The sequence below is a fragment of the Lissotriton vulgaris genome, unplaced genomic scaffold, assembly GCF_964263255.1.
Source record: "Lissotriton vulgaris unplaced genomic scaffold, aLisVul1.2 SCAFFOLD_2183, whole genome shotgun sequence".
Taxonomy (NCBI): domain Eukaryota; kingdom Metazoa; phylum Chordata; class Amphibia; order Caudata; family Salamandridae; genus Lissotriton; species Lissotriton vulgaris.
Genome location: NW_028242822.1, coordinates 23,730 through 48,203, shown reverse-complemented (window position 1 = coordinate 48,203; position 24,474 = coordinate 23,730). Strand labels below are relative to the sequence as shown.

Sequence of the window (24,474 nt, the reverse complement as noted above, 5' to 3'; positions counted from 1 at the left end):
CTTGTTGAGGTAATACATCGTGGTGGTATTGTCCGTCTGTACAAGCAGAGAGTTGGTCTGGAAGGACGGAAGAAAGGCCTTCAGCGCCAAGTGAACAGCCCTGAGTTCCAGGAAATTGATGTGATACGTGGCCTCCATCGGTGACCACGTGCCTTGAATCTGTAGAGTCCCGGAGTGCGCTCCCCATCCCAGAAGAGACGCATCCGTCACGACAGTCTGCGTGGGAATGTCCTTGTGAAAGGGAACCCCCCTGAGGAGATTCTCCGCCGAACACCACCACTTCAGAGACTGAAGAGCATGCAGCGACAGTCGAATCTTGTCGTCCCAAGATCCTTTCCTCTGATCCCACTGGTCCTCCAAGCACTCCTGCAACGGTCTCATGTGCAGCCGTGCGTGTGGCGTCAGGAAGATACAAGAGGCCATCGATCCCAGTAGAGAAGACACCGTCCTCACTGTTGTAGATGGAGTCGTCATAAGAGCCTGAGCCTTCCGAAGGAGTGATAATCGTCGCTCTTCCGAAGGAGACGCGCTTGCTGACAGCGTATTGATGGAGGCTCCCAAGTACTGTATGCATTGGACCGGAGTCGGGACAGACTTGGCCATGTTGATGTGCAGCCCCAGCTTGTTCAGGAGAACGCACGTCTTCTGGAAGTGTGCTCGTGCTTCCGAGAAGGAGGATGCCTTGATCAACCAATCGTCCAGGTAAGGGTAGACGAACACCTTGTTCTTCCTCAGGTGTGCTGCTACCACCGCCATGCACTTCGAGAACGTTCTCGGCGCAGACTTCAGTCCGAATGGGAGTACTGTGTATTGATAATGATTGGTGCCGACTTGGAACCGCAGGAACTTCCTGTGTTTGTGTGCAATGGGCACATGGAAGTAAGCATCCTGTAGGTCTATAGCGCAAAGCCAGTCTCCCTGTTGCAACTGAGGATAAATCTGATGCAACGACAGCATGCAGAACTTTTCTCTGCGAATCCATTTGTTCGCCTGTCGCAAATCCAGAATGGGCCTGAACTCGTTCTTGTCCTTCTTGCGAACCAGAAAGAACTGGGAGTACAGACCTCTTCCTCTCTGAGACAGAGGTACATCTTCTATCGCCCTTTTCCTCAACAGGACATTCGCTTCCGCCTGAAGCTCGCGCAGCTGAAACTGCGAGCCGACCGGGGGAATAGCCGGAGGAGGGCTGGTGAACCGAAGACTGTATCCATTGCAAACAATATTCAGCACCCACTTGTCCTGAGTAATTTTTCTCCACTCTGCCAGAAAAAGTTGTATGCTTCCCCATACCGGAGTGGGTAACGGATCCGGGGGAAGTAAGTTCCTAGGGCCTAGACCCCGCCTGGCCCTTGGGCGCCGGAGCCGACTGCTGGCCTCCCCTGCCCTTCTGCCGCTTCTGGAACGGCTTACGGAACGGCTGTTGCTGTTGCGAGTGCCCCGAAGCCTGTCCTCGTCCACGGCCTTGTCCGCCGAACCGCCGTTGGAAGGGGCGGTACTGCTTCTTGGTCTCTTTGGGCTTCTCCAGGCCCACAGCCGTCAGCGTTTCGGCCTCCGCCTTCATGCGGGCCATTTCATCATCCGCGTGCTTCCCGAAGAGGGTCTCACCGGAGAACGGCAGATTGGCCACCCTCTGCTGTGCGTCCGGTTTCAGGGACGTAAGCCGGAGCCAAGCGTGGCGCCGTTGGTTGATCCCGTGGCAAAATCTGTGAGCCGCCAACAGGGAAGAGTCCGCAGCTGCGCTGATTATCTGGTTGGCCACCAGCATCCCCTCACTCAGGACTTCCATGAAGTCTTCGCGCTGCTCCCGGGGCAAATGCTCCGCAAAGCGCTCAAGGGAGTCCCAGAGGGCGCGGTCGTAGCGTCCCAACAAAGCTGTGGCACTCGCCGCCTTCATGGAGGTAGCGGAAGTTCCACAGACTGTTCTCCCCGCCGAATCCATCCACCGTGATTCCTTGTCCGGGGGGACCGTGGAGGTCGGGGTGGTGGCATGCTGCTTGCGGGCCGCCGTGACGATGACGGAGTCAGGCGGGAGCTCAGCTCTCAAAAAGGCCGATCCGAGTCGGGAGCCCGGTATTTCTTTAGTAATCTCGACGGAGCCGCCCGCGTCACCGCCGGGGTGAGAAACAGAGCCATAGCCGGTTCTTCCAGGCCCGGCACCAGTGGCAGGAGAGGACGAGACAGATGCTTCTGATGTAGAGTCTCCAAAATGACCGACGTCTTTGGCGTAGGCACTGTCAGGGATATGCCTAGCTTCGCCGCGCCCCTCAACAGGACGTCCTGAAAGGCAACCAGGTCATCTATCGGGGACACTCTGGTGTCCGGTGACCCCGATAGGGTAGGTGAATAATCCCTGGTCCCAGAGGACCTCGTGTGTGAGCGAGATTCGCGCCTCCTATGGCGGTGCCTCGATCGCGTGGATGATCTGTGCCGCGATCTCTCCTTCCGCCCAGAGCGAGAGCGAGACCTGCCAGCTCGTGGGCGCTCCTTTGGTTTACGTGGAGGGGTCTTCCGTGGTTCATCACGGGGTTTCTTCGGTTCCTCCCGGGGTTTTGGTTTCGGAGTCCCCTTAGGAGGAACAGGCAGGGACGGCAGGGAAGTGGACCTCGGAGGAGGAACCTTCGGCTGCGGTGTGGGCCCATGCGGAGGGATCGGAGGTGGAGAAGGATCTCCTGAAGGCAGCGGTGGTTTGGGTGGAGGGTCCTCCTTAGGCACGGGGGGAGGAGTCGGAGTCCTGGGCCGAGACGGAGTGTACACTTCCTCGTACACCAAGCCCGGTGATCCCTTAGGCGAGGGGTGCGGAGAGCCATCCCCATCAGCAGGCGACCTCTTCCTCTTGCGACCTCCACTGGAAGCAGCGTGACTCCTGGGACTAGAGTCCCTTTTCCGCCGTTGGAGAGGGTGACCTACTACTCGACGCTGACCGCTGTCTGCTGGACGCAGAGCGACGCTTCTCCGGCGTCGAATGACGTCTCCTGGACTCCGGCGTCGAACGCCGTCTCCTCGGCGTCGACCCTCTTCTCCTCGGCGTCGAACGCCGACTCCTCGACGTCGACCTCCTCTTTCGCGACCTCTCCTGTCGTCCTCTCGACGTCGGGCGGCCCGCCCTCGACGACGAGCGCCGCAGTCTTGATGTTCCCGACGTCGAGGAGCCCCTCGACGTCGATCGGCGATGTCGCCTCGACGGCGATCGACGGTGACGCCTCGATGACGACAGACTGGGTCGTCTCGACGGCGAGCGTCGGCGCCGCTTCGACGGCGAGCGTCGATATCCGTCACTGTGCCTCCGTCGACGGTAGGAAGATCTCGACGTCGACGGAGTCCCCTTAGGAGGAACAGGCAGGGACGGCAGGGAAGTGGACCTCGGAGGAGGAACCTTCGGCTGCGGTGTGGGCCCATGCGGAGGGATCGGAGGTGGAGAAGGATCTCCTGAAGGCAGCGGTGGTTTGGGTGGAGGGTCCTCCTTAGGCACGGGGGGAGGAGTCGGAGTCCTGGGCCGAGACGGAGTGTACACTTCCTCGTACACCGAGCCCGGTGATCCCTTAGGCGAGGGGTGCGGAGAGCCATCCCCATCAGCAGGCGACCTCTTCCTCTTGCGACCTCCACTGGAAGCAGCGTGACTCCTGGGACTAGAGTCCCTTTTCCGCCGTTTTGGAGAGGGTGACCTACTACTCGACGCTGACCGCTGTCTGCTGGACGCAGAACGACGCTTCTCCGGCGTCGAATGACGTCTCCTGGACTCCGGCGTCGAACGCCGTCTCCTCGGCGTCGACCCTCTTCTCCTCGGCGTCGAACGGCGACTCCTCGACGTCGACCTCCTCTTTCGCGACCTCTCCTGTCGTCCTCTCGACGTCGGGCGGCCCGCCCTCGACGACGAGCGCCGCCGTCTTGATGTTCCCGACGTCGAGGAGCCCCTCGACGTTGATCGGCGATGTCGCCTCGACGGCGATCGACGGTGACGCCTCGACGACGACAGACTGTGTCGCCTCGACGGCGAGCGTCGGCGCCGCTTCGACGGCGAGCGTCGATACCCGTCACTGTGCCTCCGCCGACGGTAGGAAGATCTCGACGTCGACGAAGACGATGACGACGGCGGCTTCGACGTCGGCTTCTCCTTCGCCGTCGAGCCATCACGCCGTCTCGACCCGGAGCCCCGGGGAGAAGGGGAGCACGCCGTCGTCATCCCTCTCGACGCCGTCGTCGATGCCATCGACGTCGACGGAGAATGGGACCGATTGCTGGACTTCCTGCCCCCGGGGAGCCCCCCGGGGGCCTCAGCAGAGGCAGAGGGAACCTTCCCAGGCTGCCCAGACCCACCTGCAGCCCGCAGATGCCTATCCTCCAGGCTGCCAGCCTGATCTTCAATCTGTCCCTCAAGGTCCGAGCAGAAAGCTGCTGGCAGATTGCACACTCCTCAGGGACATGATCTTCGGGAAGGCACACGATGCAGACCTCATGGGGATCACCCTTGGCCTTCTTCCTATCACATGCTGGGCACTGCACAAAAAGGCCAGGCATCTTGGAGCCCCAAAACACCTACAAACAGCACAAAAGGGAGAGGAGAGCACCAAGAAATAAACTGTAACACTTTTAAAATTCAAAAGTGCAAAAACAATTCCAATAAACCCTTGAGAAAGGGAGAGCTCAATGCCAGGGTCCTGTAAGCAGGAGCCGGAAAAAAGAACTGAAGTAAGAGGGACCTGCTATGCATTCTGGGATACTGGGAGAAGTTCTGGAAAGTTCTCTTAAAGGCACAGTATCCTATTTAAGCCACATAATGGCAGCCTATGGGGCTTGTCTGTCCCTGCCTTCCTCTCTATCATTCCTGAGTCTTTGACTGGGGGAGGCAGGTTTCTCTATGGTAGAAACTAGCAGGCTGTACTGTGTGTGGTGAATTTTGGTGGAATTTCTAGTTGAAGTACTGGACAGTGTAGCCTGTGGATATAGGCTGCATTATTTGTCTTTAAATTCTCTCTTAAGTGTCTTTGCCGTTTCTGCATTATTTTGACAACTTAAGAGATTATTTTTGATTGCCGGGGTCCACGCACATGGGCGGGACTATTCACTAGATTATGACTATACACAGAGATCCCCTACTACAGAATCTGGCGTTTTTGTATTAAGCATGGGAGCCATTTGTTGAAGACAGACCGCCCAGTGATACAGCAGAATATTAGGAAGGGCTAAGCCTCCTCTATGCTGTGGTAATGATAAATACTTAAGAGACCTCCTAATTTTCCCGTATTGCCACATAAAAGATGAAATTAATGAGTATTGCTTTGAGAGTACTGTCCTCCACTACTAACGGTATCGATCGAAACAAAAGTTTTGGGAAAATATTCATTTTTACAAAATTACCCCTGCCAATAATCGATAAATGTAAACTGTCTACTCTCTTAAGATCTTTTCCTATAGTTTCAATGAACGGATTAAAATTCAAATTATTAATCATTTCAACTTTAGGTGTTAAGCATAGCCCTAAATATGTGGCCTTTTCTACTCTCCTAGAATCATTATAGCTTGTATTCTCAGTGCAAATAATAATTGTTTTGGCTTTATTTAGTGAATAACCTGAAAATGAACCGAATTGTTGAGTTATTGCTTCAATTTGTTCAATTGCCTCCGCGGGATCAGGTGTTACAATTGCCACATCATCGGCATAAGCTAGAACCTTCGCATCAAAATTACCTATAGAGATGGGTTTAATATCGCTATTATGAAGTAATTTCCTGATTAGAGGATTAATATATAAAGCGAAAAGAATCGGAGAACAGGGACACCCCTGCCTTGTCCCCCTAGACACCTTTATTGCCTTTGATTCCTTCCCCATAATCTGAAGCCTGGCTCTAGGTCGACAGGAAATAGCTTAAAAGATCGGATAAAGTTGCCTCCGAAATTCTTTAAGCGAAGAATAGTCCACAAAAACTCCCATGATACCCGATCAAAGGCCTTTTCGGCATCGAGGAGGATCATTGACATCTGGCCCCCTCTGCAGACACGAAATCAAATCGCGCAATGGCTCTACGGATATGATCGGTCGTACCCTTACCAGGAATGAAACCGTGTTGCCAGGGGGAGACCAGATGCTCAATCACCCAGCCCCCCCCCCCCCCCCCGAGCCGATTAGCCAAGATTTTTGCGTAGAGTTTGGAATCGGAGTTGATCAGGGAGATGGGTCGGTACGAAGATGGATTCTCGACAGGTTTGTTTTTTTTGTGAAAAATTATTAGATTTGTCTCATTCCAAGAGTCTGGAGTTGTACCCGTTGTTTGTATGCCTGTAAAGAGATCTAGTAAAAAGGGCAGTATAACCGGACCTGAGATTTTATATAATTCCAAAGGAATTTTATCGGGACCGGCTGCTTTTCCCGAAGCAAGACCTGCCAACGCTAGCTGTAACTCAGTTATAGTAATTTGATTCTCAAGGTCAAGTTTGGATAGATTGTCAAGAGTATTTATTGAGTCTATGTCACCAATCAATTGATTTACAGCATTACTAACTTAGAGTTCAGTTTGTGGATTATCATCGGAGTTAAGGTCTTGGTAATAAGGCCGGAACCCTTCAATTATTTCCTGGGGATCAGTATATTGGGTATTATTTATATTTATACAGGGTATCACATTGTAAGAGGCCTTCCGACGGGTACTGAGTGCCAACTGTTTACCCACTCTCTCACCGTTTTCGTATGGATTGTTTTGTTGTGTTTGGAATGTCTCAGCAGAGCGCTTAGTTAACCCAATTATTCATTTCAGTTTTGAGAATAATTATCCGGTGAAATATAGGTTTTCCTTCTATACCCTGGGATATTGCTAAAACATGTTCTTCTTCGGCTTGAATCAAATCACGGGTTAACTAAGTTTTCGGCTTCTTGCAATTTCTTAGTACGAGAAACGTAGCTTATAGTTTCACCTCTGAGTGCTGCCTTAAAGCAATCCCATACAGCCAATCTAGAAGCACTGTATTGATTCATATCAAAATAACCTTCTACCCATTTCTAGATTAAACTCTCATATCCTTCATCGACCAAACGTTTCCTATCAAAAGTCCATTTAGTAACTGGTCTAACAAAATTGAATATATCCAATGTTAAAACTAGCGGATTATGATCTGAAAGGATCTTTGGGAGTTTTTTGATCTCAGCTCTATTTGTCAAACCCCGTACTACTAAGAAGTAGTCTAATCTCACATATCTGTTATGGGGATATGAGAAATATGTGTAGCCAGGATCGTTATAATTCTTTAGATCCCACATATCCGTCAAATCATGGCTCTGCATCAACTGGTTAATGGCTCTAAATACCTTGGGTTTTCGACCAACATAAGTATCTTGCCCAAAGTTTCTACAACCTGTCCCTAATGAAATATTCAAGTCACCACATACTATGAGCGTTTTAGACCAAGAGGCAAGCTCCATCTCTAATTTTTCGATAATTGCAGGTTCATCATAGTTCGAGCCATAAATTGAACAAATGGTTATGCCAGAAGATAGGGTTGCAATAACCCATCTTCCTTGAGGATCACCTTTCTTGCGAGTAGGCTCCCCTAGGTATAATTTGGTAATAATCGCAACTCCACGAGTATTAGATGTTTGAGATGTGGAGACACAGATTATAACCAAACAATTTGAAAAGATCTCTTTTATCCCAAGGAAGATGGGTCTCTTGTAGGCAGATTATGTCAAAGGAACCTTGCCTAATAATCTCGCTCAAACGAATCGGCTTAGTTTTATCGTTCAAACCTGCCACGTTCCATTAGCATATTGTTAACTTCCCCATCGCTGTTTAGGAGAATATTCTATACAACCCTCTGACATTTTAAATAGTCTTTCTAACCTGATCTTATCGCAGCTTTCGGTTGGGTTCCATAAATTTAGTAATACTCTTACTGCTAACTTAAAACATGTAACTGTTAATTTAATAGTGATGCTGACATTTTTTTTGATTTTTCCTTCCACCCCCCCTCCCTCAAGACAGCCACCCCTCCATCCCACCCCCTCTCTACCCTTCCCACCCAAATGAGACAACAGACTCTGTAAGAGTCCGTAATGATGAGCATGCAGCGTGCGACTCAGGCTCCTTTATCATATCATAATAATTCAAACAGATGCAGAGCTACACATTTACCAATAAGAAAAAAAACTTGTAGGAATCAAATCGCTAACTAGTCCACCCTCCTATATTCCATTTAGAACATCAAAAACCCCATAGTAAGCCACCACCCTTTCAATAATCCGTAAATATCCACCATACCCCCTTAAATTGATACTCAGTAGGTCTATCAAGCATCTTACTTATGATACCTACAGCCTAATCTAGATGACATGAACTTAGTTAAAGCCTGGAGGTTGACCACTATTACCGTTTGGATGATATTTCATCCAGAAATTCTTTTGCTTTTATTTCCGATGTAAAAAAACTTAGACTGTCCTGCCCAAATCACTTTGAGTCGAGCGGGATTGTTGAGGTATGCTTGGGCCTTTATATCCTGAAACGGCTTGATAAGCTGGCGTAGCCTCCAGCATCTTTCCAATGTAGTGTGGCAGAAGTCCGGGCGGACAACATATGACACCTCATTCCTGACTCTTTTGGCCTCGGGTCAGGCTTTCTCAAAAACTAATTGACCTAACAGAAAGTTTCCAAAATAAACCAAAATGGCCAGAGGGTACCCCCCGGGTTTCTGTGGTTGTTTCATCGTGAGAGGTACCCGATGGGCTCTCTGGACCTCAGCCGCCCAATTCCAGCCAGTTAGTTCGGGAAGGAAGACACGTAAGATCAATAACATACAGTCGGGCATCCCCCCCTTCTTCCCCTTCCGGGACCCCTAAAACTCGTAAGTTATTTCTTCGCTGCCGGTTTTCAAACTCTTCCAGCTTCCACTTAATATCCGCCAATTGCTTTTCATGGGAATCAACGCGGCCCTGATGGGTGGCCAACTCTGTTTCATTAGTCACAATACGAGACTCCACTTCTGTAAGCCTATCCCCAAAAGAGCTACATGTTTTGGCCAGCTTGCGAACTACCCCCTGCATCTTGCACATTGCGGCTTGGTTTTTACGCGCATCATGCCGCGTTTCTTCTCGATGTGTAGCAATAGCCTGAAGAATAGTACCTACTACCGAGGCTGATGATATATGCGATTGAAGTTCTGGCCCCGCTTGATCATTCGAAAGAGTTTCAAGTGGAGTGTTAAGTGGACTAATTGAATGATCCCATGCTAGCTCTCTCGAGCCCTGTCTTTTGGCTCTTTTTCTTAAAACCGTTTTAGCTCTAGAGTTTGGGGCGTCTGATTAATCGCTGGGACTTTCATCGGTAGTAGCGGAAATATCATCCTCATCTTCCAACCATTCACCCCTCTCAGAAAATGAAAAAAAGTCGCTTGGATCTTTTTCAGCCTCAGGATCCACTAAAGCGAACAAGCCTTCCTCTTCCATTAAGCCAGTGGGTTGAGGCTCCCTGCTTGATGCCCCCCCCCCCTTGCAACATGTCACTGGCTACACCCGACCTCTCAGGAGGGCAGGCTGCTATATTATTGTCAACAGATGGCTCACCTTTAGTATATGGGTTTGTTGCCATCGTATTTACTTTGCAATTAGTCTTGGGTATTGCCAGAATATTCTCCGCTCTCATCTCTGGGGTCGTTGACGAATTACCATCGGCAACCTCCTGGCTGAGTACTGGTATCTCTGGCTCAGGTTCCACGAACGTGGCGGCTTCATTCTGCATTCCCGCTGCTGCGGGAGCTGGCTCATTCTGCCGCTGGTGTCCCGGAACCATTCCATTCTGTATACCCACCGCGGGAGCCAGCTCACTCTGCTGATGGTGCCCCGGAACAAGAGTCGGCTTTCCTGCTTCCCGGAAAAGATCCGCAACAGTAGGGCCGGTATTGCGGGGAACGGCGCCCTTTTTCCTGAGGCTTGGGGGATCGGGTGGAGGAGCTTTCAAAGAACCTGAGCTTACACCCAAGACATCTTCCTGCTTCGCCAATTTCGCCGCCCTGGCTTTGGCGACCGCAGACACTGGCGCGGGGATCGCCGCCACTGGTTTCGTTGTGGTTTTTGGAGCCGCTATTATCTTAGGAGCCATGGTGGAATGCTTCAGGCTGCTGCAGGGGTTGTCAGGATCGCGTGTTCAGTAAGGGTGAGTGCTTGGGTTAGTTTTTTCTTGAGATTCTCTAGCGTGGATTAGATCTGTCGAGGGGTAGGCTCTGCTCACAAGAACACGAAGTACCGTAAGTTCAATGTAGGTACTAATAGAATATATATGCGCGTGCATTCTCAATCTTCTGCGTACTTCGTTTTCATCCCACAATCCATAGTAATCAAAGAATGTGGTATTGCCTGGTAAAGGGGGACTGGCTCGCGTTCTTAGCTCGATATCCTAGCTTCTCATCGCTGGAGCCTCAGTCTATGCTGCACTGCGGTCTAAAGCACGACCGCCATCTTGCCTCCTTAACATATCGGTCCTAATGTTGATGAGCCTGGTTTTTATGAGGATGTCTGGAATAAGGTCTACCGATTGCTGCTAGCTCCCATTGTGTGTGTGTGTGTGTTGGGGGGGGGGGGGGGAGGGGGGAGATCCTAATGTGGTTTTAGATCCACAAATGGATCGTCAATCCAAGGTGGACCCGGAAGTCAAGAAAGGTTCACTGGCAGTTATAAATGGTATGCAGACACCGTCTCTTATAGATTTCTGGCGGCTGAGGTATCCAGTGCAGAGGGAGGGTACGTGTCATTCTTATGCGCAGCAGTCTTGGTCACGGCTGGACTATTGGTTAGTTACAGAAGAGGTGAATTCCCTTATCACTAAAGCCTGCCATCAGCCCAGGACGCTCTCTGATCATTCCCCATCCCAGATTCAAATGATTATACCTACTTACACGATGCAACAGTTTCAGTGGAGGCTACAGTACTCAGCATTGTAAGATCAGGTGTTTCGGGAGGGGGTGCGTGAAGCTATGGTTAATTTTTTTGAAAAAAACACTGGCTCAGTTGATAGTATATGCACGCTATGGAAAGCGTTCAAGGTTACGCCTCGGGGGGTGTGTATAGGATTGCAGGCAGGAGTATTAAAATAGATACGGGGATCTATGAAGCGCTTGGAGCAGGACCTGATCACTCTTGAACGTCAATACGACACAACGTCTGATGCTCAGATCCTGGCGTCAATCAGGCTGAAAGTTACAGAGTACAACGACCTTGCAGACTCAGAGATTAAGCACTTATTGCGTCGTTGGACGGCCAGATATTATGGCGAGGGTCGGAGGCCAGGCAGGGCACTGGCAGAAAAAAAATCAAAGGACCCTGGGCCAAAAGCAGAGTAATACAAACTATTGTTGATGGGGATGATAGGCACTGCGATACTGAGGCTATCCTTGCAACCTTTGTACAATATTATACAGGCATGTATCAAGCTAGGCCTACAGCGGGGGGAAGAGGAGATAGCTAAATATCTTGAAGACATTGCCTTGGTGTGGCTTTCCAAGGGGCAACAGAACTTTTTAATGCATCCTATCACGCCTGGAGAAATCCAAGATGCGATCAGTGCTTTGCCCAACGGAAAAGCTACAGGTACGGATTGGCTCCCCGCGGAGTTTTATAAAGAGTTTGCGGACCTACTGGTGCCGCTATTACATGCCATGTTCGAAGATGCCTATGAGCCACAGATATTGCCAGGCACACTTCTGGAGGCATTGATTGTTGCCTTGTTGAAGCCAGGCAAGGACTCTGACAAGTGTGAGTCCTACCGCCTGTTATCCTTAATGAATACGGATGTTAAAATATTTGCAAAGGTCCTGGCCACGAGGTTGCAGTTGTTGTTGCCTGTCATGGGGCCGGACCAGTCAGGTTTCGTTCCAGCGCGATCCACAGCCCACAACCTGCATACGCTATTTGCGGTTTTGCATCTCCTAGAGCCTACACTACCTGCTGCGGCTGTCCTTTTACACGCCGCAAAGGCTTTTGATTCTGTCTCCTGGCGGTATATGATAGCGGTACTGCATCGTATGGGGGTCCCTTACGTATACAATAACTGGATTAAGTTACTGTATGAACAACCGGTGACTCGGGTGAGAGTGAATGGTAGGACGTCGGACTCCTACCCAATTAGACGGGAGACACAACAGGGCTGTCCGCTGTTGCCTTTACTTTTTGCAATTGTGCTGGAGCCTTTGGCTTTTATATTACGACGACGACGCCATGCCAAGGCGGCGTTGCGCTTTTATCAGAGACCATTAGCGGTGTCTATGTATGCTGATGTTATGGTTTTATATGTGAAAGGAGCCAGCAGTGTGCTTAGAGCAGCTTATCAGGGAATACCTAAGATTTGAATGGCACTCAGGTTTAGGGATAATTCAGTGGTGTTCTCGTTGACAGAGCCCACGCAGCGCTTTGAGTTATAGTTCCCTTGGGTGTGGAGTGAAGATCCTGTCAAATATTTAGGTTTTTGGATACACAGGGATCCGGAGTGTGTACTCAGCGAAAACTATGGCACTGCAATTACCCGGCTTGAGGAACAGGTTACTCGTTGGATACGTATGCCCCTGACTTTTTAGGACCGAGTAGCCTTGCTTAAAATGGTAGTACTGCCCACATTCTTATATTACTTCGCTACTATACCCATAGTGCTGAAGTCTCACTTTTTTAACAAGCTGCTTGGCTTAATGATCACTCTGGTTTGGGAGGGGGGACGGCGAAATCGCACGTTAGCTGGGATGTCCTGACACGCCCCTATGAGAGAGGAGGCTTTAAGGTGTCTGACAAGCATCTATATTACTTATGTGCACAAGCGCAGTACGCTTTTATTTGGCAGAGTGCGCCTCCCTTTACGCCGCATGTCGCGGCTGAAGCTGGTGCGGACGGTACCATTGCAGGCGATGATTGTTAATAGCACCTCAGTTTTTGAAAATGGCGAAATAGATACCGTGCAATACACAGCACAGGCTCGGAGGGAGCTTTGGAAACGTGCTGCGAGGCTACCACTTTATACACCATCCATGCCACTTCTGCACCATGATGGGATATCAGTATCTAGGGAACCTGGCTCGCTCACGGTATTGCATGAGGCAGGGATACATACTTTGGGGGAGGGATGTATCCGCTGCTGGCAAGTTTATTGACATACAGACATTTGTGGGTGGGGACATTAGGCATTTCATGGCGGCGTTTATATACACCCGCTTGATACCTGCGATTAGAGCATTATATCCTGAGTTTCCTGATGAACCCCCCACTTTGACAGCTTTGCAGATACTGTATTCCTCACCTCTTTGAACTAAACTGATTACCAGGATTTACAATGCTTTGCAGACTGATGAGGCGACTGTTGCATTGGCGACTATGATTAGATGGAATGATGTGCTGCCTCAACGAATCACAGAGGATGAATGGGAGTCCTGCTGCAGGTTAACAGGTCAATATGCCTCTAATGGCAATCTGAGACTAATCCATTATAAGTATCTTCATCATATATATTATACGCCATTGCAGCTCCATCAATATGGGCTTAGGGCCTCGCCCTGCTGTAGACGTTGTGGGGCGGAAAGTGCTGATTTCGGTCATCTGGCCTGGAATTGTCCGAGAGTGTCAGACTTCTGGGTCAAAGTTACAAAGGCTCTGTAGGAAATGGTTGATGAGCCTGTACCCTGTAGTATGTTTGTATGCCTCCTGGGAAGTGTGTTGAAGCTTAGGTCTGCTAATCGCAAACTGGTTGCAATGGGCCTACTGTTGGCGAGACGCAGAGTATCGATCCACTGGGATGGTAGCCCTGCGCCCCGGATGGCTCAATGGCTTAAAGATGTTGCTTATAGTCGTGATCAATTGATATGTTATGAGGAAGAATTGCCACAAGCCTCCAGACCGCGTGACTTTTGGGGCCCCTTCACTCTATATGTATTAGATCACTCCACTGGTGCCTAATGTGTTCTTGTTTACTACCTCCAATTCTACTGAAGTATAATTTGTCATCTCACTGTATGAATTTGGGACATAATTGACTGTCATATTGTTGTCATGTACTGCTACCGTGTATTCTGATTTATGTGCTGCTGAATGAATTCTGACTATTGTTGTTATTAACTGAAAACTTTATAAATTTAAAAAAGAAAAAAACACCACATCACCAATCCAGAGGTACAATTTTCCAGTGTAGACCATGCAAAGCAGAAGCCACAGGAAACAACCAAGAGAAACAGTTGGGACGCAGGAAAGGCTCCGAAGTAATGCACAGATGCAGATGATGAAGGGCACTACAATACATTGCTAATCAAACTGAAAGTTTATAATTTAGGGATTTTTAATCGTAGGCCAGGGTTTAGAGCAGAATAATTTAGCATATGAATAAGAATTGTGATCATTAAGGAGGATGCCATAACTTCAAGGTTTAGTGTCATTATACAGCATATGTTCTTGTATGGCCATACCTCAAGCCTGTTCTTGTGGTGAAACTACTTATTTATCTCAATTTCACTTCTTGCTTTTTTTGGTTTTACGTTCCTTATTTTGATTGATGGTTAATAAAATAAAAAAGATTGATATATTGGTTGTTGGACAGGCCACATGAAGGGCCGCTCTCCCCCGGCCCAACCAGGCCCGAGCCCAGTCACGCAAGTACCACACACCACCATTGCACGTCCTCCGTCCCCTCAGGGACCCCTGCCCTCGAGCATGTCGACCTCGTGGGTCCGATCCACTGCCGGCCCACGCGCCCATCCTGGGGCGCCATCTTGGACACTCCACCACGAGGCCGCCTGGCCCCCGATCGACCTCAACCCTGGGCCTGGCCCGGCCTCAGACATCCCGGCACCACCATCCACCCAGGAGGTGAGCGGGCTACTTGGCAAGTCAATGGGAGAAAGAGGTGTCGATGGCTCTCCCCCGCCAAGTGCCGCTCGCCCATCGCCTCCCCGGGCGCTGGCTCCACCCCCCTGCTGGGTGTCTGGACTCCCTCATCCCGGACCTCCCGACCTCCAAGTGCGAGGGTCCGGACATCAAAGCACACCAGCCCTATAACTGGGGCAGCTCCAGAGCAGGAAGGCAGTTGTATCTTGGAGTCGAGAGACGCAAAGAAGAACTCATCCGTGACGGACTACTGGCGCTGCCATAGCTCTGTCTCGTGCACCATCGTCTTGCCTGCTGGCGCTGCCGCAACCTTCGTAACCTTCATATCCTTCATCGTCGTCGGGACCTGCTGGCGTGGCCGCGGACCGTTTGTAACCATCATCTTCATCGGGACCTGCAGGCTCCGCCGCGGACCGTCGTTTCCTTCGTCCATCTCGGGACCTGCTGGCTCCGCCGCGGCCCGATCATCTAGAACGCCGAGCTCGAGGATTGAGAGCTATTTCCATCTTTTTGGTAACAAGACGGTCCCGCTACCCTTTTCCCAAACCAGAGACCAGAATCGAGGGGACCCCTGAGTCCAGACCTCCTTGTACCATTCCATCGTAAACTTAAAGCATTGCCTATAAAGTCTCGTTGAACTTTAACCTTGTGTGGTGTCTGTCTGTGGGGGGGGAGTTACTTGTCTGTACGGTCGCTGGAGACGGCTCTCCCCGGAGACCTCTCCCCTTATCCTCGGCCGACCCTCCCGGTCCGTCTAACATTGGTGGCCAGCGGCGCGATCCGAATCACCGCATAAACGTACAGAGAGTAGCTCACCCCACGACGAAATCACAATGACAACTAAAGAAAGCGGATCAACCGAGAAGTTCCAGATGGAGAAATTGGATGAGTACAGCCATCGTGAACTAAAACAATTCTGCATCGAACTAGGTATCGCTACCACCGGACTAAGTACCAAAGACGATTTTAAGCATGCCCTAGAGTCTTGGGCAGAAACCGGGGCCGCCGGAACCCCCGATCAAAGCACCGCAGCAAAAACCACCACGGCCCCTGAAGAGCGAAGAACGGGTCTCTCGCAAGACGAGATCCAGGAAAGAGAAAAAACCCGACTACACGAGCTGGAAATGGCCCGACTCAAAATGGACGTTGAGCTTAAGTTGGCCGAACAAAAAATCAACTTAGAGCACCTGCGTCTCCGAGAAGAAAGAGAGGAGAAACAGAGACAAAGGGAGCTCGAGGAAAAGAAACTGGCGTACGAACACGAGCGGAACCTAGCGGAGATCAACCTACGCAAGCAGAATAAAGGAGTAGGAGTGCCCGAGCAACCCCACACCCCAGGGGCAACAGAGAAAAAGGTACACATCCCCAAGGATGTCGTTCGAGAATACTTCCGAGAGGACGACATCCAGCAATGGTTTAAGGCCTATGAAATCGCTATGACTGCACACCGGATCGATAGAAGCGATTGGGGAGCCGGTCTATGGGGGAGATTCCTCAATGAGGGCCGCGATGCCCTGCTACAGCTCCCGGACCACCAGATGACCTCCTATGACCATATGAAAGCTGCACTCCTCACCCGCTATGGCCTCACACCCGAGATGTACCGCCAGAGGTTCCGAGACTGCACCCGCATCCCGGGTACAACTTGGGTGGACTATGTAAACTACTTTAGCCGAGCCTTCGAGGGCTGGATCAAAGGAAGCAACGTCACAACCTACGAACAACTGTTTAATCTTATGGTATGGGAGCATCTGTCGAACAATTGCTTCATTGAACTCCGCCAGCACCTCCTCGACAGCAAGTTAACGGATCCCCGGCAGCTCGCAGCCGAAGCTGACCGGTGGGAGATCACCAGAGTGGGCCGGAATGGGTCCTACGAACAGAACCGGAACAACAATGGTCAGCACCGTCCCCGAGGAGGAGGAGGGGGCCAAGGACGAGGAAGAGACAACGCCCCGGTCGCCCCCGCTACCAGCACCACCCCCCCGGCCAACCGGGGCAGCACCCCGGCGCGACCGGGTTACCGAGCCAATGTTACGTGCCATCGATGCCAACGAGTCGGCCACTATGCAAACGACCCAAACTGCCCCCAGTACCAGAACCCAAGACCCCGCCAAGTAGCCGCTGCTGCTCTAGGGGAGGAACAGATCACAGAGGAACAAGAGGAATATGAACAAGAGCATCAAGAATGGGAGCCAGCCGCCATGGCTCTAGCATGCTTAGGGGGGAAAGACATGGTCCCGCGGGTCCCCCTACCCGCTAACACCCAGAAGTACAGCCAATGGGTGAGCATCAATGGACGCCGGGCCGAAGCCCTTCGTGACACCGGGGCCAGTGTAACAGCCGTCCGCTGTCACCTGGTGACACCAGAACAGTATCTACCGAACATTCTCTGCCCGGTACGTTCAGCCGATAACTCAGAAAGTCTGTGTCGGATGGCCTGCGTCCCTTTCGAATGGGGAGGGGTCTCCGGCATGTTGAAAGTAACGGTCCGAGACGATGCCCCCGTAGACTGCCTCCTGGGGAATGACCTTGAAAGCTCTCCGTGGGCAGCCGTAGAACGAAGAGAACACCTGGGGATGTTAGGCGTCCCAGACTGGGCGTGCGTCACCACCCGGTCCATGGCCGCCCGTGCCACCCACCGCCCAGAAGAACCCGAATGGCCGGCGCCACCGCCTCCGGTCGCCCCAGCCGAAACCACCGACCGTGACGTCCCCCCCGAACCAGCTCAACCTTCCGACCTCGCTAACCTCGACCAGTGGCCTCAAGAGGGGGGGCCCACGCAAGAACAATTTCGCCAGGAACAGAAGACCTGTCCCTCCCTCGAGGGACTCCGCCAGCAAGCGCTCGCCCAAAGCGCAGGGGATACCTCCGGAACTCACTGGGTCTACTGGGACAATGATCTGCTGTACAGTGAGCAAAGAATCGCAGAGCTGGGGGCCAGCAGAGTACTAGTGGTGCCACTCCGTTTTAGAGACTTTCTGCTAAACCTGGCCCACGATGTCCCCCTAGCAGGACACCTGGGACAAGATAAAACCTACAGTCGCCTAGTGACCCACTTCTTCTGGCCCAAAATGAGAAACGATGTACACCAGCATTGCCGATCTTGCCCCACGTGCCAAGCCAGTGGAAAGAGCGGCCGCAAACTAAAGGCCCCCCTGCAACCTTTTCCCGTGGTCACCACCCCGTTCGAGAGGGTCGGGATAGACATCGTGGGACCCCTGGACCCGCGTGCAAAACAAGGCCATCGATTCATCCTGGTGCTAGTGGACCACGCCACCCGCTACCCTGAGGCTGTTCCCCTGCGGACTGTGACAGCCCCGGTAGTCGGCCGGGCTCTGATGGGGATCTTCTCCCGTGTGGGCTTCCCCCGAGAAGTCGTCAGCGACAGAGGCACGAACTTTATTTCTAAATATATGAAATTCCTCTGGCAACAGTGCGGGGTTACCTACCGATTCACGACCCCCTATCACCCTCAAGGGAACGGACTCGTTGAGCGGTTCAACCGCACGCTAAAAGGGATGATCGGAGGGTTGGAAGAGCCCCTCCGTCGCCAGTGGGATGTGCTGCTGCCGTGCCTCCTCTTCGCCTATCGGGAGGTCCCCCAGAAATCCCTGGGCTTCAGCCCGTTTGAACTGCTATATGGACACCCAGTGCGGGGGCCGCTCAGCCTAGTCAAGGAAGGCTGGGAGATGCCTCCGCTAAAGAACCCTCCAGATGTCTTCCGGTACCTCCTAACCCTCCGCAACCAGACCCGGCGGTTCAGGGAGCTGGCAAAAGCTAACCTAGAGGCCAGTCAAGAGGACATGAAAAAGTGGTATGACCGGAATGCCTCATCCATTGAATTTGAACCTGGCCAACAGGTATGGGTGATGTCCCCCACCGAGCCATGCGCCCTGCAAGACAAATGGACGGGGCCCTTCAAAGTAGTCGAGCGCAAGGGCCCTGCCACCTATCTCATCGACATGGAATCTTCCCGGAACCCCCTCCGGGTCCTCCACGCTAACAGACTGAAGCCCCACTTTGTGCGTACAGAACTCAGCCTCCTGATGGCCACAGACAATGGGGCTGAAGAAGACTCCGAGCCCCTCCCTGACCTCCTACGGACTCGGGAGCAAGACGGCTCCGTGGATGGGGTCCGACTCTCGGAGGCCCTCACCAGAGAACAACGCCAGGAGTGTCGAGTCCTCCTGTCACAGTTCGCCAGCCTGTTCTCCCTCACCCCAGGTGTCACTTCCTGGTGTGTGCACGATGTGGACACGGGGGACAGCCCCCCTATCCGCCACCGGGCCTACCGCGTGCCAGATCGGGTACGGGCCTGCATCCAGGAAGAAGTAGCCAAGATGCTCACGCTCGGGGTCATCGAGCCCTCAGACAGCCCCTGGGCCAGCCCTGTAGTACTGGTCCCCAAAGCAGCTGCCCCCGGCACCACACCAGAGCTCCGGTTCTGCGTCGACTACCGGGGCTTGAATGCGGTCACCAGAACAGACGCACATCCCATCCCCCGGGCAGATGAACTAATCGACCGCATGGGAGCTGCCCGCTACCTCAGTATCTTCGACCTGACGGCGGGCTACTGGCAAATCGGCCTCACACCCCGGGCGCAAGAACGTTCTGCCTTTTCCACCCCCGATGGCCATTACCATTTCACAGTCATGCCCTTCGGCATGAAGAATGCCCCAGCAACATTCCAACGGCTCGTCAATCAAGTCCTGGCGGGGCTCGAAGGATTCAGCGCCGCCTACCTAGACGACATAGCTGTATACAGCCACCATTGGTCCGAGCACCTCCACCACCTCCGAGCAGTGCTGCAAGCCCTTCAGCGAGCTGGCCTCACGATCAAGGCCAGCAAGTGTCAAATTGGGCAAGGGTCTGTAACCTACCTCGGACACCAGGTGGGAAGCGGCCTGGTGGCCCCTCTGCAGCTAAAAATTGCCGCCATCCAGTCCTGGCAGCCCCCCATCACCCAGACCGAGGTACGAGCCTTCCTGGGCCTCACGGGCTATTACCGAAGGTTCGTGAAAGACTATGGTACTATAGTGGGGCCCCTCACAGAACTCACGTCAAAGAATCAGCCCAAGAAAGTCAACTGGACCCCAGAGTGTCAAGCTGCATTTGAACAATTGAAAGCCGCCATGTGTTCCGCCCCTGTGCTCCAGGCCCCCGACTACAGCCGGGAATTCGTCGTCCAGACGGATGCCTCCGACCATGGCATTGGGGCGGTCCTGTCTCAAGTGAACACCGAAGGCCTTGATCAACCGGTGGCCTTCATCAGCCGGCGACTCCTACCACGGGAACAACGCTGGAGCACCATAGAGAGGGAGGCCTTCGCTGTAGTATGGGCCCTCAAGAAGCTCCGGCCCTACCTCTTTGGCACACACTTTCGGGTGCAGACCGACCACCGACCCCTGCAGTGGCTGATGCAGATGCGGGGGGAAAACCCAAAGTTACTACGCTGGTCCATCTCCCTACAAGGTATGGACTTCACAGTTGAACACCGGCCTGGGCCAGATCACGCCAACGCGGATGGCCTGTCCCGGTTCTTCCGCCTCGACGAGGAGAGTCCCCAAGAGGATGGGTAACTCTCCCCGCCTTCAGCTGGGGGGGACACATGTTGGACAGGCCACATGAAGGGCCGCTCTCCCCCGGCCCAACCAGGCCCGAGCCCGGTCACGCAAGTACCACACACCACCATTGCACGTCCTCCGTCCCCTCAGGGACCCCTGCCCTCGAGCATGTCGACCTCGTGGGTCCGATCCACTGCCGGCCCACGCGCCCATCCTGGGGCGCCATCTTGGACACTCCACCACGAGGCCGCCTGGCCCCCGATCGACCTCAACCCTGGGCATGGCCCGGCCTCAGACATCCCGGCACCACCATCCACCCAGGAGGTGAGCGGGCTACTTGGCAAGTCAATGGGAGAAAGAGGTGTCGATGGCTCTCCCCCGCCAAGTGCCGCTCGCCCATCGCCTCCCCGGGCGCTGGCTCCACCCCCCTGCTGGGTGTCTGGACTCCCTCATCCCGGACCTCCCGACCTCCAAGTGCGAGGGTCCGGACATCAAAGCACACCAGCCCTATAACTGGGGCAGCTCCAGAGCAGGAAGGCAGTTGTATCTTGGAGTCGAGAGACGCAGAGAAGAACTCATCCGTGACGGACTACTGGCGCTGCCATAGCTCTGTCTCGTGCACCATCGTCTTGCCTGCTGGCGCTGCCGCAACCTTCGTAACCTTCATATCCTTCATCGTCGTCGGGACCTGCTGGCTCCGCCGTGGCCCGATCATCTAGAACGCCGAGCTCGAGGATTGAGAGCTATTTCCATCTTTTTGGTAACAAGACTGTCCCGCTACCCTTTTCCCAAACCAGAGACCAGAATCGAGGGGACCCCTGAGTCCAGACCTCCTTGTACCATTCCATCGTAAACTTAAAGCATTGCCTATAAAGTCTCGTTGAACTTTAACCTTGTGTGGTGTCCGTCTGTGGGGGGGAAGTTACTTGTCTGTACGGTCGCTGGAGACGGCTCTCCCCGGAGACCTCTCCCCTTATCCTCAGCCGACCCTCCCGGTCCGTCTAACATTGGTGCTTAATAAAACGCGAGCAGTAACAGCTAGGAAAAGGTTGGATTTAAAGTATAGTTTTTTGGATTTTCTAATGCTGGGTTGGTTGGTAAGATTTAAATGAGAGGAGAGAATGCAAACAAAGATTTCCAGGGCTACAGTGCATTTCTTATGAAGCCACGGCAATGGAAGTTCGACTCGCCTACCATGATTTCAGCAGTCACAACGTAGATAGCATCTACAGGTAAACCATAAAACTAACAGAATGTGGACAGGTGGGGCACTTGAAACTTTAAGGGGTTGAATGGATATAAACATGGGACAACACGCCCAAAAAGAATACAGACTTATGTTATTGCTGATTTGCCTTTGCTACACAAATTACTGGAAACCAAGGAAGACAAGGAGGGCTCCTATGCAAGTATAAAGAGTAAAAGCAAGGGTGTGCATATTATAATTCTCTGCGTGTACACAACTAACACTGGACAAGAGGCTCCAGACAGGAATCTGAATAGTTCAAGCAGCACAGTAAGTCAATAATTAAGTCCACAATGCATTCAATAAGTTATTTAAGAAAAGGCTCAAGGCAACAGTGCTGGAGATATTTGAGTGATTGTCATCATCAAGCTAGGCAGTGCTCTTTCGCCTTACACTGACTTGAACAAAGATTAAAGTTTCACCAAACATTCAAAAGAAAAGCATTGTCATTAAGTCTAAAAGGAGAATACTATAAAATTATGCCACATGTCTATAAGACATTCTACTCCATTATAATGGCAAGTGAATGAGGCAAAGCAGGCTTAATGGGAGCACCTTTAAAGACAGTTTATATTTTAAAAAATCACATACTTAATAAAAGAAACCACGATCTGCCCCCTCCCACCCCACCACCAGTGTACCGCAACATCTAGAAAAGTCCACCTGCGATGTTGCTCATCTTGTTACAGTGGAGAGCCCCAATATGTGATCATGGACAGATGCTTTCCCATTCTCAAAGAGCACAGTAATGTAGGGACTACAGTTATTTATAAACAATTTCCCTTGTATTTCTTTACACTTTGTTGCCATTTGTCACATAGGTTACGGTCGAACGGACATCATATATATCTGTGAACACCCAGGCCCCCACTGAATACTCATCTCTGAGCCTCTAACATATGTTGTAAGTAAAAGATGTTGCTGCTGACTTACCGCCATTGCAATAGCCATATCAGATTCTGTGACAGTGTCCATGGGCGATGAGATTAGAGGGGTTTTCAGGGTGATCTTTCGAGTTAGAGCAGAGGTTAAATCCTGCAATAAACATGAGAAGTGGATTAACGTCTGTTCAGACATTTCTAGTCTCAAATATCCATTCATTTCATACTCCGATTTAACATTATCCACATTGCAACATAAAGGACTGTTTGTATGCTGGACACAAATATTTGTGAGCTCAAATTATAGAGCCAAACAAGCACTGGCAATGCCAATACTTCTCCCCTAAGGTTTAACTAATTGCTTTGCTAATCGGGTAGGTGCACAACTAGAGTCACTGCGAAGATAAATATTTAAATAAAAGTTTTTTTAGTTTTTTTTACAGGGCAGTGTAGCCCCGATTCAAGGATTAGAGCCAGATTTGGAAGTGTTCATTTTGCCTAAAGTGTAATCAACATGTTTATCAGTCTGGCACCATGTGCACCTGAGGAGAATCACCAGCAATTCTTCGTATTTCACGATCCTCGACAATCTCTAGGTGCAGCCTGATGCAAGCACTTTGCACTTCACTCATTTGGAGGGACAGTTTTTTTCTCTGCTATTGGGACCCCTAGGTTTCTCTCCAAGAGAGGGTAAGTGCACGTATTATTCGCATGTTTCCCTATTGGTGTATGGAGGCTCCCTACACCACTTGTATGAGGGTCGCTAGGGAGGGGTAGGGGTGGTGGTGGTGGTGGGGGGGGGGGGTCTACAGGCATTACATTTGTCCGTTTTTTTATTTTATTTTTTACTTTACTTGACCCACTCGAAAATTGCAGTATACGAAATCTCCCCAAAAGCGCTAGAGGCACTGTAACACCTCAGGCTGACACTCCAAGCTTGTGCCAAAGGGTTTAAAAACGAGTCAGCCAGGCAGCTGCTCGAGCAAACCGCGCTGTGGTTTCAAGGAAAGCTATACATCTGAATCCGGAAACTGCTGAGATGGCAAGCTCCGAGGCTGTCAAACAAGCTCGTTCTGGAGGGGTGTCTGTAGACTCAGATTCAAGCGCCAGCATTAGTCCCTTATCTTTTGACTCTCCCAGGGCGGGCACTTCAGATCTATTCAAGTTAAAGTCCGTGACATTGGCGGATTCAGCTGGGGAGACAAAGGATCTTAAAAAACATCCTTTACTCTTCATGCCTAAGCCCTGCTCGTCATCAGTGACACAGGAGGCGGCAGGGAATGGAACCCCGTTAGTGGATATCCCTATAGCTTTATGTGAAGATCGGAATCTTAGGGGTCCCACAGAGGCTAGTCATTCTCTCACTTAGTCTGCCTCTTTGCTTTTGCCTTCCCTTGGGGGGAGCTTAGCGGAGCTTCCTACTTCTGCGGAAGGTGCCCTGACACAATTAGCAGAGGCTATATCCTTGGACCCACAGGTTTTGCAGTCTGACACCAGGCCAGATCTAACTTAAGATAATGCCTCTCAAGTCATAGATCATTCTCTCATTCTCCATGCAATGGGATTCTAAAAGCCTTCAATTTAATCCTGGCAGAGATTCGAGATCTAAAAACCTCACAATCTGCGGAAAACCGCTGTAATTCATGCCAGGTTAACCAAAATAGAAGAAAATAGGGCTCAGGTCCCGGCATGTCTTCTCACACTGCTGTCTCTCTCACACTGCTGTCTCTCTCACACACACTGCTGTTTCTCACGCTGCAGGTGTGGGTTGTGGGATGTGGGTTTCCAACACATATATCACACACACACACACACACAGAGAGCCACACACACACACACACACACACACACACACACACAGCCACACACACACACACACACAGAGCCACACACACACACACAGAGCCACACACACGCACACACACAGAGCCACACACACACACACACACA

General features: G+C 51.6%; 1 protein-coding gene across 4 annotated transcripts in view; it reads right to left on the bottom strand.

Annotated features, from left to right (window-relative positions):
* LOC147668830 (inosine-5'-monophosphate dehydrogenase 1-like) overlaps positions 1-22,673 on the bottom strand; it is a 200,414-nt gene extending 177,741 nt beyond the window's left edge. For all 4 annotated transcript variants that reach the window (XM_086948421.1, XM_086948422.1, XM_086948423.1 and 1 more), the window contains exon 1: positions 22,577-22,673. In XM_086948421.1, the coding sequence (XP_086804547.1) occupies positions 22,577-22,618 (42 nt within the window). In that variant the 5' untranslated portion in view covers positions 22,619-22,673. The remainder of the gene's footprint in view (positions 1-22,576) is intronic.
* Positions 22,674-24,474: the final 1,801 nt, after the last annotated feature.